The sequence below is a fragment of the Dermacentor andersoni genome, chromosome 4 (assembly GCF_023375885.2).
Source record: "Dermacentor andersoni chromosome 4, qqDerAnde1_hic_scaffold, whole genome shotgun sequence".
Lineage (NCBI taxonomy): Eukaryota > Metazoa > Arthropoda > Arachnida > Ixodida > Ixodidae > Dermacentor > Dermacentor andersoni.
Window position 1 is genome coordinate 209,172,249 of NC_092817.1, and position 17,401 is coordinate 209,189,649.

General features: G+C 45.2%; 1 protein-coding gene across 4 annotated transcripts in view; it reads right to left on the reverse strand.

Moving 5' to 3' along the window:
* Positions 1-17,401, reverse strand: part of LOC126538486 (uncharacterized) — a 145,687-nt gene that overhangs the window by 56,498 nt on the left and 71,788 nt on the right. For all 4 annotated transcript variants that reach the window (XM_072288019.1, XM_072288017.1, XM_072288018.1 and 1 more), the window contains one exon: positions 1,479-1,584. In XM_072288019.1, the coding sequence (XP_072144120.1) occupies positions 1,479-1,584 (106 nt within the window). The remainder of the gene's footprint in view (positions 1-1,478; positions 1,585-17,401) is intronic.

Sequence of the window (17,401 nt, forward strand, 5' to 3'; positions counted from 1 at the left end):
TGCATTGACTATGTTATTTGTATAACAATCATAATCAAAAATAAATTGCTATGTTCATTCCCTGTTATGCTCGTTCCCTGAAACCAAGCCGACACTGGGGGTGCGTCACGGCCAGAAACGTCCGACAGCGAAAGGGTTAATCATTATACAGTTAATCCTGGACATAACAAACTTCAATATAATAAAATTTCCGATGTAACAAAGTATTGAACTTTTCATAACCTCTTGTCCATAGACACCATGTATTTAAAACCTCAATATAACGAAGTGCATTTGTATGCATTTTCCGTGTACTTAAATTTCACTGCCACCACAAAGGAATGCAGAGACAATAAATGGAAACTTCTGCGGATGCAAATGGTCAAATGATTGAATCACAAGCAGTTGTTTGCAAACACACCTCTCAAATGACGCACCACGTGACAAGAGTGACTGTTGAAGTGGAGCCGCATCATGTTCCGTATAAAGTACAGGTGCGATAAGATCCTATCGCACCCCGTGCACTGTATGCTTTAGGTGCGGGTGAACGTATGCGAGGGTGAGAGAAGAAGATGGTGGCTTTACGAGTGCTGCCTTCCCGCGCGAGCCAAGGGAAGAGCTTGCAGGAACGCAATCTAGCGCATGCAAGGGGGTGGGGGCGTTTGGTAAGTTGGCACACGCCTCGATCTCGGCCATGGCTGCACATGGCTGGAAGTGCGGCTGAGCGCATACGGAGCCGAGCACCATACTTTCGAGGTAATCTGCAGCGTGTGCAAAGAGTGGCGTGCTGAGACGGCGTGGCACCATGTAAGCTGTCTTACCGCATGTTTAGTATTTCAGGTTGTGTGATCTCGAGTTCCGGTGACCTGTTGGAGTGAGAGGCAGACAAAGCATTCGCTCCCCGCTGCCTGCACTTTTCCTGATAGTGCAGGCGACACTATCAGCTGTGGGGGCAGAGTGCATGCGAAAGCGCGGCTGGCTTCGCTTAATTCGTAGCGCCGAGAATATATTGGCAACATACTAGGCGTGAAGCCGTATCATTTGTTGCCGACTGCCAAATTTGTCAAAATGAATTGTTTTCTCCTTCAAATTTGCTTTCTTGATTGCCTGATATGTCTAGAAATTCTGCAGCCCCTTTCCGTGTAAGAAAAACCGATCAGCGACTGTATTTATTTGTATAAAAGGTCAAATTTCCATACAATAAAATTTCTATATAACAAAGCAAATTGCCAATTTTATTGACTTCCTTATGTCAAGGTTTAAGTGCATTTCTATAAATGCATGAGACTTAATAGTAAATTGAATTAATACCTCTCTTGTAGATTTTTTGGTGCAACTGCCAGCAGTGCAAGAAGTTTAGCGTTGCCTGCTATGTATGAAACGGTTTACAAAAAGGTGACTAGTGTAGTTGCTCCAACACAAAGCATCTGGCCATCCACCCATATCTTTAGATGTGTATCTGTCTATCTATCCATTTGTCTGAGTAAGAACATGCTCACCTGAGACGTGCTTCCATGGCCTCCAGCTCCTGCTGCAGGAACTGTGCGGCCAACTGCTGCACATGCAGACGTACCAGAATGGTCTCATCCTGTCCCTCAGTCACAACTGCACACAAACACACAGGTGGAATCAGCCAGACAAGTGCCTGCAGTTTCTGGCTCACCAAGAGATATGACCACTGGTCCACAGGCCAAGTCAAAATAATTAAAATGGCAGAGACGTTCTCCTTCAGGGCTTAATCGCTGCAGTTGGTCTGCATCAAAATGATGGCTACAGGAAAGCTGCCACCTACAACTTTCGCAAGCACTAAGACTACCTTCTCAATCAAGATGCCCCCGTGACAAGGGTTCCAACCAAAACACGAGAATGTTTGCCCCCCAGTTCTCATGATTGACAAGGGAAAGGAGGTGCAAAAAATTTTTCTGATGGCCTCGAATCTCATTGAACACAATTTACAGTGGTCAAACAGGAGTGACTGTATGGAGAGACTATGTAGTAGGAAAAGAGCACAAATTTTGTAAGATCTAAATTATGTGCTTTAACAACCAAAAGGGACTTGGAAAGACATCATAGGTGAAGGCTATGGACTACCACACTTCTTAGAATGTAATGCAACCACAATCATAAGGCGAGCAATGACTTTTCAATCCCTTCATGAAAAAAGAAACAAAATCGTAAAAGTAATGAGAGGCCCAATGGCAGAAAAATAGTGCACTGGAACCCCAATTATACGACTTTCTTGGGACCACACGATAATGTTGTATAATCCAGCCATCGTATATTCCGACCAACAAAAATTATGTCTATAATAGCACGGTTTCGCATGAAAGAGTTACGAGGAGCTTCAATTTCAGCTACAGGCTAATACTGTGCGAGACAGAGAAACCAAAACCACCAAAAATGTAAAGGAAAACACAATACTGCATCGCAGGTGCCAATAACGCTTTATTGCAGAGATGTAGCCTAACGTGTACCGTGATCCGCACCTGCCAGCACAATAAGGCATTCTTTCCTCATTTGCTGATATACTCATGTAAAAGCCATACTTTTTTCTTCTAGAATCTTGGCTGGGTGCAGCCCTTACACAAATCAGGCTGATGACGGCCTGCTACAGGTCCATACTGTTTCCTCTATTGTAGCAGACGGTAAGAGAGGCACAAATGACATAACACAGCAGTAAACAACTTCAGATGTCAGTCCCTGACCAGCGCCTACCCAAACAGAGCTCCCTTCTCTAGAGGCGAAATGCTACTGATCCGACTGAAAACAGTGCCACCACAGCGGAGACAATGCGCCACGCAAAGAAATAAAGGTGCGACGGTGCTGGCCTGAGCGGCGTCGACGAAAAACCAGCTAGTGTCATCTAGTGACAACAGAACTAACTTCACTTTCGAGTGGAACATCTTGAATTCTTTTCCTAAATTTTGCCCTCCACAGTGGGGGGTGCAGCCATTACATCAAGGCTGCCCTTACATGAGTATACAGTGAAACCTCGTTAAACCATAGTTGGCCAGAGCTCGGAAAAAGTACGTACTAAACGGTAGTACGTACTAAACGATAGTACTAAACGGAACTTGGAGAGAGTGCGATGAAAGTGGAAAAAACATGCAGTATTTATTTACTTCACGTGACAAACGTGTTATTTTTGTTTGATGTCATGGCGGCATAGCAGCGGCGGCATAGCAGCGGCCACCTAGCAGCGATGAGAGTGGCCTCTAACTTGCTGAAGCTGTGAGCCAGCTTTTCAGCCAGCACCCTCTTCTTGGCAAACAATCGCATGGCAGATTCCTCATTGGCATTGCATAATCTCCATGCACAGGTGCGGTAGCATTGCAGAAGTCACGGGGCACCTTTTCATTGTGGGGTGCTGTTCTCGTCACAACGAATGCATTCATGAGGCTAACATAACGCGCAGCTTCTGCCACTGTTAAGCCTGAATCACCCGTGCTGCCGCTTTCTGTGTCGTCCTTATTACTGTAGCTAGGCGACACTTCAGCAATAGCAGAGGCAATGATGGCAAAAAGTCGAACCTCGTAATAGACATTTCTTCGCGGTCGCAGCAGCGCTGCCAAGCAACTTACTTTTCGCGCCACGTTCGATAGCATGAACGATGTCTAATTTTTCTTCTATACTAAGCACCCGTCATCCTTTTTATCTGAGTTTCGGCATGACGCGAGCTGCCGCTTGCACGACGCCAAAACACTCTCTGGCACGGTGCCGAAATGATGTTGATGTGGCTTCACGCGCAAACACACAGGGCTTTGGAGGCCGTTGTGCTGATCTCTGAGGCTTATTGTACTGCCAGGCCGCCCGATGCAGACGAAGCACCCCCGTGTTTGCACGACGAAAAGTCGAAACACTACGTCCGATACGTACACAATAAGCTGGTACGGTATATGCAGATACAAAACACATTATGTTCAATGGCCGCGGAGTCGGGCATTTGACTTTACTACTTTTAAAATGAAAGTACTGTTTAAGCGAGTATGGTTTAATGAGGTTTTACTGTATGAGGTACAAACTTTAAAGGACCCCTCACTAGGTTTGACGATTTTTAACAGACAAGCACAGGGTACACAATGTTTGCTGGCGATAGCGCGTACAGAAGCTTGTACAATGCATTTGAAATTTCGCAAATACTTGGTGGCATTTTAAATAGCTGCCATGGCAGCTTGCTGATTGGCTGGAGGAATATCAAGTGAGTAGCATCACAGGAAAGGTGGTTTTGTGAACAGCAATTTGGCGTTGCGTGACATTGCACTGGGCCGCGACTGCAGAGGCTTTCCGCCATCATTTGTGGTACTATGAGCCACACGAAGTATGCTAATGAGTGGCCTTGTGCAACAGTGACCGAGAGGCGTGAGTATCACCGAATTTTCCCTGTTGTTTGGGGCCACAAAAATCTTTCATTCATATAGTAAAGCAATGAACGGGGTTAGTTGGTGGACGTTCGTGATCATATTGCACTTAGTGTTATATCGACGAACACAAGGGACAAGACACAGACGTACGTAGTGCAAGTACGTCCGTGTCCGTGCACTACATATGTCTGTCTTGTCCCTTATGTTCGTCAATGTAACACTAAGCACAATATAATCATGAATTTCATTCATAATTCATGCATATAGCAATTGCATCACTCTCGAGTGGTGTTGGCATTTGTGTTTTGGGCCATCATATTTTTTTAGAAGATGCGTTTATTTGAAGTAATATTGGTTGAACATTACAAATCCTCTGTGAACAAGATTAATGACTTTTCACGTCATCTGAGGTTATGACTATGGCTGCTTTTAATTTATGAAAAATGTGTATGCCTTGGAGTCTCATCACTCGTTGCAAGTAAGCAGCGAAAGGAACGACAGATGGCAGTGCTGGCGCTTGTGTCATGCAAGTGGATACTTGTGTAGCGTGCTTCGCTATCAGTGATATTCAACCACTTCTAGGCTAGAAAAGTTGGGCTGAGTCGCTTGCGTTTCACGAGAAAGTGATAATGCGGCCTAGAACGTGTGCTCACCAACACTAGTTGGTCACGTATGCTGTCTCAAGGTAGAAGACAAATGCACTGGTGCCAATACACGATGATTCATTCTAGTTCATGCGTAAAGTCTGAGGGCCTCGTCGTCCAGTAGGCCAGGCTTCAAGTACAGTGAAGGACAATACACCAGAAGAGCCGAGAGCAGCACGTCTTGTGTTGCCATTTATTCCAGTAGATGACAAAGAACTCCCGTGCCATGCGCCCTCCATTGCTGCACTTCGTCGTTTTACTTTCTTTTTGCACAAGTTCTTCATTCGCTCTTATTAGCATCGTGGAGACATTCATCCTGGCTAATGGAGCAGACAACGGCTTGAACGTAGCAGACGAGGGAAGTAAAGAGATGCTTTCGACGGAATAACCGTACACTTTGTGCTAGCTGCTTTACTTTTACTGAGAAGGAAAACTGTTTTATTTATCAAGAGCTTTGGATTCATTGCCTACATTTTAGTTTCTTGGACAAAATATCAAGATAGCATCACGTCACAAAACCAAATCGAGGTCATCAGTGCCATTCTGTATGCATCGCACCTTGAATAACAGAATGTCCACACTAGAGCCTATGAAACCCACACGACCCGCACGAAATCGGAAACCTAGTGACAGATGTGTAAGAAGTCTTGTGTCCTCACGTGTAAACAAAGCTTCAAACTGCATGCATGGACATGCATATTAATTACAATCTGCATGCCTTCCGGTGGCTAATCAGTTTGATCTTCCCACATGCTTTTGCACTTTCCATACACGCTAGGGCAGTATTCTCGGGCGATCACTGGGACTGTGCCCCACTGCCTTCCTAGCCAGCATTTTCAGTGCCTGGCTCCCCAAGCCAAAGGTACTGTATTTACTTGAATCTAGGCCGGCCCCGATTATAAGCCAACCCCCGAAAAAACAAAGCCAGAAAAAAAAAGACAGCTTACCTTGAATATAGGTCGAACAAAAATGTGAAAAGAGCGTTCACAAAATGAAAACAGCATTTATTGAATAATGAACATGCCGAGGTCATTCTAGATCACCATCGCTGCTAGCCTCGTCGCTACCTTCCTTATCAATGTCATCTTCAAACAGTAAATGCCATCCTCATTGCAGCACATGCAATAAGCATCTCACATTGTCCCCTCCAACAACAGATGTTTTTCTCATTGATGCCAAAGACCTGCCCGGTTTGAACATTTGACGACGCTTCTGCGGCTACGACAACTTTTCGTTTGAAGTGGCAGTATAGTGGCATCGCCTGTTTGGTGCCATTACGATAACACCACGCCGATACCATAGAATAAAGAACCTGCTCCGATATGACACAGGTCAAAATGGTGACGTCGCTCGTGTACTGAGGTGGCTAGTAGCGGCTGCAATACTGACTTTTCTAGATGGCACTAGCTATGCACCATATTTATCAATTTCAAATAAGAACTGGCACATTCTTTAAAAACCTTGAAACCAAACTGACCCATGAGTTTCGATAAGATTAGTATTTGAAAAAAGTTATCGGCCTAGATTTGAATAGATATGGTACTAACAGGAGAGGCTATTTACATTTGTACAGGAAAATTGGACGATTGCACCGGCTGCTGCACACTCTCGCTTCGGGCGTGCTCTGCATGGTGCCACGTGCCAAGCAGATTTCTTCACGAAAAATCTCGCTGCAAATCTCAATGTCTACACAAGTTCAGCGACACTGGTGCAGCATTACCTGCCACTCAAGCAAGCACATGCCCAACCTAGCTAGCAGTCATGCCTCTGGGTGAGACCTGACTGATCTAGATGAAGCCTTCTTTGCACGAAACCGATCTTCATCTAGTTTTCCAAAAGTTCGCCTCATGTTGGGAACGCCAAAACATAGGGATAAGGGGGGGATGCCAATGGTGCTACACCTCGGCATACCGCGATAGGGCGCATGCCTGCTCATCAACCGCGGCCCTATACAAGCTCGAGTAATCAATGGATGACAACCACTGTACCTCAGAAAACATTTATTACAATTGCAACTAACACTTCGAGCAAGCCTACAAGCTAAAGTTCATTGAGGAATCCCACGAAGCGAACACACTATGTAAAGAGGTGTTTCCGACTTACCAGCTAAGAATATGGGAGGCCAGGGCGAATTCCACCGCAAAATGCGGTTGACTAACCACATGCAGGAAAACGAGTGACAACAGAACCTTCTGCACTGACTACTTGCCGGTGACCAAAGAAACTCGGTCGTTACATTTCTGTCATTCCAGCTTTGTCATCTGACTCTCATTGTGGCATTGTCATCATGCCACGATCGTCACCCAATTGTGGCCATGCTGTTATCATCACGCTGTCATTTTATTTTTGTCATCACTTCAGTCACATCATCCATGTCATGCTGTCGTCGTTATACCACCTTCGTCATTCCATCGACATCAATCTTTCTTTGTCATTGCACTGTAATTATAATGTCATTCAATCGTGATTATTCCACCCTTCTCATGTCGTCATTGTCAGATAGTTGCCATCATGGGCGTGATTGGAAATAGTTGTTTGGAGTGCACGTTCACTTTCACCATGCGTGATTGGCCTAGGCTGCGCCGACATAATCTGCGAGGTGCGGCCACATCTTTGATGACATCAAAATGACGACACGCTCCTGTCAATTATTTTGAAACCAAGCATGTCGTCTGTTAGGAGCAGAACATGATGAGAGGTGTGCAGTTCGAGCGGCCATGCGCTCGCTATAATACCAGCTTCGTCTGGCATGTCTGGTGGATTGCATTGTAGAATCCAAACAGCGGCTGTGGCTACAGAATGGCACTTGGAATCCAATCCATAGTCTAATTTCAGAACACGGCACTTGCAATGGGAGCTTCAGTTGTTGCGTTGACGTTGCTCGAGGAGGAAGCAGAGTGGTTGGAGATGCGAAATGGGTTTGAAGAGATGGCAGAAAGCGAATTCCAGTGTTGCTTTCGGTTCTCGAAACGAACAGTATGTTGAACAGCTCGCTCTAACACGCCGAGACCCAGGGGCCCAGTCAGACATTGCAGTGCGATGACACATTGTTGATGCCTCTTGAAAAGCACGCCACTGTTGCCGTCACTTTCATTTTTCGCGGTGTGTGACACGCCCTAAGGACCATGCAGAAAAACACACACTAACAAATTGTAGTAGTCATATTGAAACGTAGTTATTTATCCTTTTCTCACGGACTGCATTTCACAACTAACAATTTAAAGTAATCGCTGACCACAAGAAGCACCTGCATTAATTCAAACTAGGTAACTAAAAATCATACAGGTGCGTCTTGCACTGAGCGATAACATTAAGTTGTTGGTGGTGAAATGCAGTCCCTAAAAAAAGGATAAATAAGCACGTGTCAATATGTAGAGTAAAACCTCGTTAAACCGTACCGGCTTAAACAGTAGTGTCGTATTAAACATAGTAAAGTCGAATCCCTAACTCAGCGGCCATTAAACATAATGTGTTTTGTATCCGTATCAACAGTACCAGCTTATTGCGCACGTATCGGTTAACACATAGTGTTTCCAGTTTTTGTCGCGCAAACACGGCGGTGCATCATCTCCATTGGGCGGCCCCGGCAGAACAACAAGCAGAGATCAGAAGAATGCCCTCCAAGCGGCCTGTGCGTTTGCATGTGAAGCCACATCAACATCAATATCATTTCGGCATCATGCCAGAGAGCCTTGTGACGTCGTGCAAACAAAGACTCGCGTCATGCCGAAGCTCAGATAAAAAAGACGCCGCGTGCTCAGCATAGAAGAAAAATTAGACATCGTTCGTGCCATCAGACGTGACATGAAGTCGGCGCAGGCACGCGACGGGGACCTGCTGTCGGCTACGGTGTGCAGCATTTGGAATGCTAAGAAGTTGCTCGGCAGCGCTGCTGCGAGTGTGAAGAGATGTCGGCTACGAGGTTAGACTTGTCCCCTTCGTTGCCTCTGTCGTTGCCGAAGTTTCTACTAGCGACAATGATGAGGACGATACGAAAAGCAACAGCATGGCCAATTCAGGCCTGACAGTGGCAGAAGCTGCGCGTTACACCAGCCACATTTGCAGGGAACATTGCGGGGAATTGCGGGGAACAGCACCTCGCAGTGAAAAAGGCACCCCGCGACATCTGCAGTGCTACCTTGCCCGTGCACGGAGAACATGCAATGCCAACGAGGAATCTGCCATGCGAGTGTTTGCCAATAAGAGGGGGCTGCTGGCTCGCAGCTTCAGTAAGTTTGATTCCGCTGTTGTTGCTGCTTGGCTGCCATGGCATCAAACGAAAATAACTTAACTTTTTTCATGCAAATTGAACAAATACTGCATGTTTTTGCCCTTTCATCGCACTCTCTCTGAGTTGCGTTTTTGACAGGTAAGTGGGCGATCTCATGCTATTTTGGTTAAGCAGTATTACCGTTTAATGCATACATTTTTCGAGCTCCGGCCAACTACAGTTTAATGAGGTTTCAATGTATAACAATGAACACATGACAACAATGCAGTGATGACGATGGCATGACAATAACATGAGGACAAAAGGATGACGAGTGTATAATGGTGATCTTGTGATGATGACTGTATCACAAAATCTGCATGATCTGCACTCACATGGCAGATTCCTCATTGGCATTGCATATTCTCCGTGCACGGGTGCGGTAGCACTGCAGATGTTGCGGGGGGAGGGGGGGGGGGGGGGGCGTGCTGTTCTCATCATCACGATTGCATTCATGCGGCTAATGTAACGCGCAGCTTTTGCCACTGTCGGGCCTGAATCACCCGTGCTGCCGCTTTCAATGTCGTCTTCATCACTGTCGTTAGGTGACATTTCGGCAACAGAGGCTATGATGGCGACATGTCAAACCTCATAGTGACATCATTTCACAGATGCAGCAGCGTTGCCGAGCAAATTCTTCGTACTCCGAACGCCACACACCGAAGTCAACGGTAGATCACTGTCACGTGCCAGCGCTGAGTTCTTCATGCCATGGTGCCATGTTCGAAAGCACGAACAATGTCTAATTTTCTATGCTGAGCACTCGGTGTTGTTATCTGAGCTTCGGCATGATGCCAGTCCATGCACGACGAGGAAATGATGTTGATGTGGCTTCCCGCACAAACGCACAGGGCGCTTGGAGGCTGTTGCTTCAATCTCTGAGGCTTGTTGTTCTATTGTTCTGAGGCTTGTTGTTCTGCCCAATGGGGATGATGCAGTGCCGTCGTTGCGCACCGAAAAGTGGAAACACTATGTGTTAACCAAGACATACGCAATAAGCTCGTACGATTTATGTGGATACAAAATGCATTATGTTCAATGGCCGCTGAGTCTGGGATTTGACTTTACTACTTTTATAACAAAACTACTGTTTAAGCAGGTACAGTTTAATGAGGTTTTACTGTACCTTCATCAAGATTCCATTGTGGTCATTCCATCGTCATCAATGTAAGTTCGACATCCAACTCTCATATGGCATCATTGTCACGAGTATCGTCTTCCAAATGTCATGACACCATTGTTGTCATGCCACTTTCGTCGATCCATTGACATCAACTCTTGTTTATCATTTTGTAATAATTACGCTATCGTCATTCAATTGTGGTAATGCCGCCATTGTCATGACATTGTCGTCATTGCATTGTCGTCACATAGACAATACCGCGGATCCTTTGTGATACCGTTGTCATGAGCTCTTGGTTGCGCCATTATCGTCATTCTGACTTCTTTTCTGGTTTCATCGTACCATCATAGTTGTGCCATCATCATGACTCCAGCTTCATCATCCGACTCTCGTCATGATGTTGTCACGCCATTGTCGTCATACGGGGTTTAGATACAGTCATCGTCACCCCATTGTGTTCACAGACTCTTCATCTTATTGTACTCATGCCATTTTCATGTCATCATCATCAAACAGTCATCATATTGTTATTGGGATCCCATCGTGGTCGTTCCGTTGTCATTATGATAACTTCGACATCAGACTCTCGTCATGTCATCGTTGTCATACCATTGTCACCATGCCACCTTGTCATGCTGTCATCCAGGTTTCGTGATACGGTCATCGTCACAGCATTGTGATCACACACTTGATTCCGTTGTTATGCTATCGTCGTCATATAGTCATTGTTATACCAATGTCGGGATCCCATCGTGACTATTAAGTTGTCAACATTGTAAATTTGATGTCCGGCTCTCATCATGTCATCATCGTCGGACTACTGACATCGTGCTATCATCATCACACTGTCGTTCCACAGTCATAACTTCAGAACTGTCATCCCATCCCATAGTAATTATACTGTCATTGTCATAACACTCGTGGTCCTACACTGGTCATCTTTCCCTTGTCCTCATGTCATTTTCATGCCATCGTCGCCATGCATTCATTGTTATACTATCGTGGAATGCCATCACAGTCCATCATCATTGTAACTTCGATATCCGACTCTTGTCATGCCATCGTCATCATACCATTGTCATCATTCCATCATCGCTATGTGTGCCCCAAACCCTTATAATACTCATCTGGGCCCCATGATCAACATCTCCTTCAACTCAGGTCAGGGTGATCTATATAACAGGAAAGGCACCTATCATGGCTTTGCAGGCACTGACTCGACTTGTCCACCCAGTATCGTAGCTCTGTCATTGAACCACAAACATTTTGAACTTCACATATTCCCTCAATATGTATGACATCTGCATCAAGATTTTGGGTGCCAGGCATTTTTGGAAAGGGCAGCAAATTTTAAGTCACCCAATCAAATGCTATTTATTGGCGTTATGTTGCTCAACATTTATTTACTAATATATTTTATTTGAAATATCAAACAAGAATTGAAGCACATGCTATTATTTTAATGACCCTACAACCTCATGCGCACAGGCAACGCATGCACCGTCCATAACAGGACAACGGCCACAGTGTCAAATGCACCTTGAGCATCCATATACAGCAAAACCACATTACAATGCAGTTGAAATGGGGGCCAGAATTACTTCATTAGATCCATTACTTCATTGTTTTTGGAGTGTGTAAATATCAAATTTTCAATTTCTAAGCGAATTCAAATAATGAAAACCAAGTTTAAATTGAATACAATGTTTCGAATGTTCTTTAAATAAGAATACTATTGGTTTTGAAAAAGTGAAACTTTTTTCATCAAGTAGAGGTGCAAAAAAAGAAAAGAGTTCGTTGCACAGCAAATAACGAACAAGAAAATTCTGCTTTGTGGTCAACAAAGTTCTCTAGTACAACACTTTTGCTTAACCCTCTATTGCATGGCGTCCCATATTTGGCACATACCGGTTACCATGTTTTTTTTTGTATGTGTGAAATGCCCAGTTGAAAATGTAATACCGTCAGAGTAATTCCCATAGTTATGTGCACCTATTATGAGCAAGTGCTGCCATCTCTTAAGCGATATGCAAAACAGAGGTGAAGTAGATTTTGGGACGTGACGTGACACTCGGAGGGCCAAACACGAGCAATAGGTTTTTTTTTTTTTCTCTGAAAACTTTCACCACAGAAGCAGAGAAAAATTATTTTGGCATATTTTACGGTCTCATCAATTCAAGCCCGTTATTAGTTTTCTCAATTTCGTCTGCAACTACAGGAGATAACCCGAAATCGGTGTGTGCCATATTTGGCACACTATGAACTTGAAAGACAGAATATGGTAACGTGCTGCCATCTGTTCAATGGCCCGAAGCTGCAGGTCACTCTATCACAAGATGGAATTTTGTCACTGCGTGTGGTGAGGGTGAATCGTCTACCAAACTGTCGCCTGAAAAGGGAAAAGGAAAAGAAATTAAAGGACTTGGCGCTTCAGAGGAACTCACAAGCATGATAGATGATGTGGAGTTATCGTGTGTGCGTTGGTATGATAACCGCGCCATGACATTTCTGTCGAGCTTTGTTGGGAGAGATGAAGTCCAAAAGACTAAGCGCTCATTTGCCTCGGCCAAGGAGTTTCGCGAAATTGAATGCCCAGCGTAGTAAAAATCTACAACAGACACATGCGCGGGATCGACAAGCTGTACTCATTGCTTTGACTTTACCGCATACATATCAGGTTGAAGAAATAGCACTTTCGAATTTTTACGCATATGCTACACTTACCGGTCGTAGCAGCATGGCTATTGTACAGGAGGGTGCAGGAGCAGCTTGGGAAGAAACAAGTAGTACCGCTGGCTCAATTCAAAACATAAATTGCAGAATGCCTTACCTTGCATAACAAGTGCCTACCCAACAAGCGACCAGGAAGGCCTTCTAGTCAAGACATCGAATTCCAGGTTCAAGTCAAAAAAGCATGGGGACCAGCTGCCGCAATGCCACCCAAAGACGTCCGATCTGACCAAATCGGCCACTGGCCGGAATTTGATGAGAAGAGACAAAGATGTAAGCGGCCATCTTGCACAGAGAAGTCGTCAGGAAGATTCAGGAAGTGCAACATTCATCTTTGCCTGAACGCAGCAAACAACTGTTTCATTTCATGCCACACTTCACGCTAAAAAGACCACTGTGCATGAAGCTTTGTCTTTCGCCCATGGCAGCAAGACCGCTCGGCCATCTTCATGGTGTGCCATATTTGGCACAAAGCTGTATCTTTATTAATACAGTCATTATAACTCTGAAACTTTTTGTATATGTTTGTTCATTAAAGCAATAATGAAAGGTGAAAAAATTTATTTAATGGTTTTTTTCATAATTCATGCAATAGAGTGTTAATGATGTCATGAAGAAGGGATAGATGCTCGAAATGTTCAGGCAGCAGCGACACCCTCCTGCCTGTCACAACTTTTTTTAAACACCAAAAACAGCTGCTCACTGGACACCTAGTGTCCTGAGTAAGCATCTCTGCACCAGCCGAGTAAACAATGGGCACCATGCTTACCCGACCACTCACGTGGACCTTCTTTGTGGCCCAAAATTTCACCACACACGTCTTTTAACCTGAGCTTGTGGCAATAAAAACTGCTGCCATAAACAAGTGAAAATTCCTCCTGGTGGATGGGCTTATCGAAGTCTTTCAATAGTGCTGATGTGGAACAGTCCCTTCAGAAGCTTTCGTTGTTAAGGAGATTTCTGGGTTCCATGGAGTTTAAATTTTCTTTGCTCCTTCTAAAGCCAGGTTTTCAATCCAGTTTGACATTGAAGCATACCGGTGTTACTCAACTACATAAGAACGAGGGTCTTAGAAACACTGCCAAGCTGGCTACTTGGTCAAATTTGTAGTTTAGAAACCGTGTTTTTAGGCACTTAGCCTGATTAGTTGCAGGCACAGAGATTTCCACCTGGTGGCTTTTGTTGTCCAGATGCATGAAGAGACAGCATAGTGTGGGTCCATAAGCAGGGGCATAGCCAGGGGGGGGGTGCATATGGGGCTTCAGCCCCCCCCCCGAAATATTTTCATGCTGTCCAAGTGCCCCCAGCCAAAACAACCCCCGGCGCCGGAAATCATGCTCGATTTTGTCTGGAGTACCTTTTTCACGCTCGAAAAAACATTTTAGCGCGAACATTACGAAATCGGCCTGGATTTCGCGGCAACGCCCATGCACCGCGAGTCACATATCGTAACGCAAGGAGCTCCATCCGAGCACGAAGTTGCAAAGGCGTGGCGGGTGGGCTCGTCACGGCATCTCGCTGAGGCCGCAGAATCTAGGGAGTGCTTGGATTTCATTTCTGACACTTTATGGGTATAAAGTTCTAATAAACTTTTGATGTGAAACATGCATTAACATTTCCAAAGTTGTCCTTCAGATTTTCAATTCCGGAACATTGCGGGTTTAATGGTCTTATAAACATTTGAACGCCAAAGGTGCATTGACTTTTCTAATGTCTTAGATCGGAACATACAACGAGACAAGCCAAATCAACACACTTTCAGACAAGTTGACAAAACACGCAGTGAGATACGATAAGACGAAGCATGGTGGTTCATTTGTGCTGTCATGTCGCACAAAATATTACCAACATTTTTTGTCACTTAGCCAAAGCATCCAAATTAAGACACTTAAGCAAGCCAGGGTAACTGCGTTCTTATTTATTTTTTCTACTTTGACTTTTTTTTTCTACTTTGGCACATTGAGCCTCTTAATCTTTTTATTCCCGCTACCTTACCCGCGGGCTGCCAGGGCCTGCCACAGTACATGCGTTTTTCTCGTGTTGCCCCGACCACCGAGCGGCGCACTTCGGCACGCGTTTGGTTTTCTCTGGCCGAGTGGATTTTTACCTGGCAGAGTTTTGGACACCTTCTGGCTAGCAGACGAGAAAAAGGAACAATGGACGCTGACCGCCATCACTGTGAAGACTCGACGGATTGCACCGCATTCGCTCAAGCGCAACCTCTCCGGAAAGTCTTGTCTCACTGGTGTAGGATACCAAGCACGATGCGTATGGTTCTTGATGATCAAGCCTCTCACATTTTCTTCAACATTCTTTCGGCAGCCACCTTAGGTGCCCAAAGTAGGCATTGGATTGTGGCCAAAATACCCTCCTTTACGTCTTTTTTTTTTTTTCATTGCGGTGCCCCTGCCCCACAAAAGAAAAAAAAGATACATTGTTGCGGCGCAGCAAATAGTTGCATGGTGACAGTTTGTTACTTCTTCTTTTGCGGAAAGTAATTGGCTACAGCACACTTCAGCTGCCGGATACTATTATTATATTATTGTGATAGCAGTTATACGAAGACTCCAGGCGGAATCCTGCTGTCGCCGTCGCCATAATGTTTCGTATGAAGTCACAGGGCGATAACGTCGTGACCGCGCGCAGCATGCTGTATGTGCGAGTGAAAGAGTATGGGGGGACGGAATGGGTGAGCCGACGATGGTGGCTCAGTCTTGTGTGCGCAAAGGAGAAAAGTGAGGAGCAAGCGCACCGCCTTCCGTCGCACGCGATACATCGGGGGGAGTGGATGGAATGGGGGCGGGATCTAGGATTATGTGAATCTGTGACTGCGCAACATGTTTATTTGCCTTGTTTGATGCATTATATACAGTGACTTTTTCTTAGATACGTAGATTTATTGGAGACTTATATGTATATTTAAATATCTTGTTGCGAGGTTTTGTGTATACGTGCAGTGAACTTTCATTTCCAGTGACACTTTCTTGCCCGTTATCAAGCATTTGGTATTCCATTGTATCTTCGCATTTCTGATGAACGAGGGCGAGTCAAGTGAAATTGAGCCTACCCATCCCGCGCAATAATGGTTCGGTTCATTATCTGCGAAGCATGCGCGTAGCACATAGGCATCTCTCATTTACAAAAGTGACACGCAGGTGTGAGGATAAATGTTCTTTAATGCTCTCATACACTGGATTGTACATGGTTGCGTGACGTAATGAATACTTCAGAAGTTGAGCAGCGGGGTGCCGTGAGGTTTTTGACAGCTGAAGGTGTTTCTCAAAAAGAAATTAGTCGCCGTATGGCTGCCGTGTACGTTGAACATTGCATTTTATTGGCCATTGTGAAGCATTGAAGCAAACGGTTGAAAAAGGGCATGAAAGTAGCAAAGACGATCCAAGACCGGACCATAGCCATCGTGCAATCACCCCCAACACAATTGCAAAGGTTGATGAGCTGATTAGACAAGAACGGGGAATAAGCATCAATGAACTGGCAGAGCGTTTGAACATCAGTCGCGGTTCCGTTCACACCATAATTCATGAACATCTCGGTTATCGGCTCTTGTGTGCGCGATGGATGCCCAATATTTTGAACCACCGCCAGAACAAGGTTCTGCTCTGCCTTGACTCATCTGATCCGGTATCACAATCAGGGTGACGGCTCCTTGTCTGCAATTGTGACCGGGTACGAACCATGGTGCCACTACTACGAGCCTGAAACACGACGGCAAAGCTTGCAGTGGAAATATTCGAATTCACCACCCCCAAAGAAAGCAAAGGCCGTCATTTCGGCCGGAAAGGTGTTGCTGACTATTTATTTTTCAATCGTCAGGGGCCATTACTGATAGAATTTGCTAAAGCCGGAGAGGCTATCAATCGTTTTCGATATTGTGAAACGTCGGATAGACTGCGTGTCGCAATCAAGAAGAAACGACGTGAAAAATTGATGAATGTGGTCATCTTGTTCCACGACCTCGCTATGGTGTTGGGCTGCTGAGCACGAGGACGCGGAATTGAATCCCGCCCACGGCGGACTCGTTTCGATGGGGGCGAATGCGAAAACCCCCGTGTACTTAGATTTAGGTGCACATTAAAGAACCCCAGGTGGTCGAAATTTTCGGAGTCCTCCACTACGGCGTGCCTCATAATCAGAAAGTGGTTTTGGCACGTAAAACCCCATAATTTAATTTTTAATTGTTCCACAACAATGCCCGTACCCATGTCGCTGATGTGGTTAATACAAGACTGGCAAAGTTCAAGTGGGAAACGCTGCAACATTCGCCATACAACTG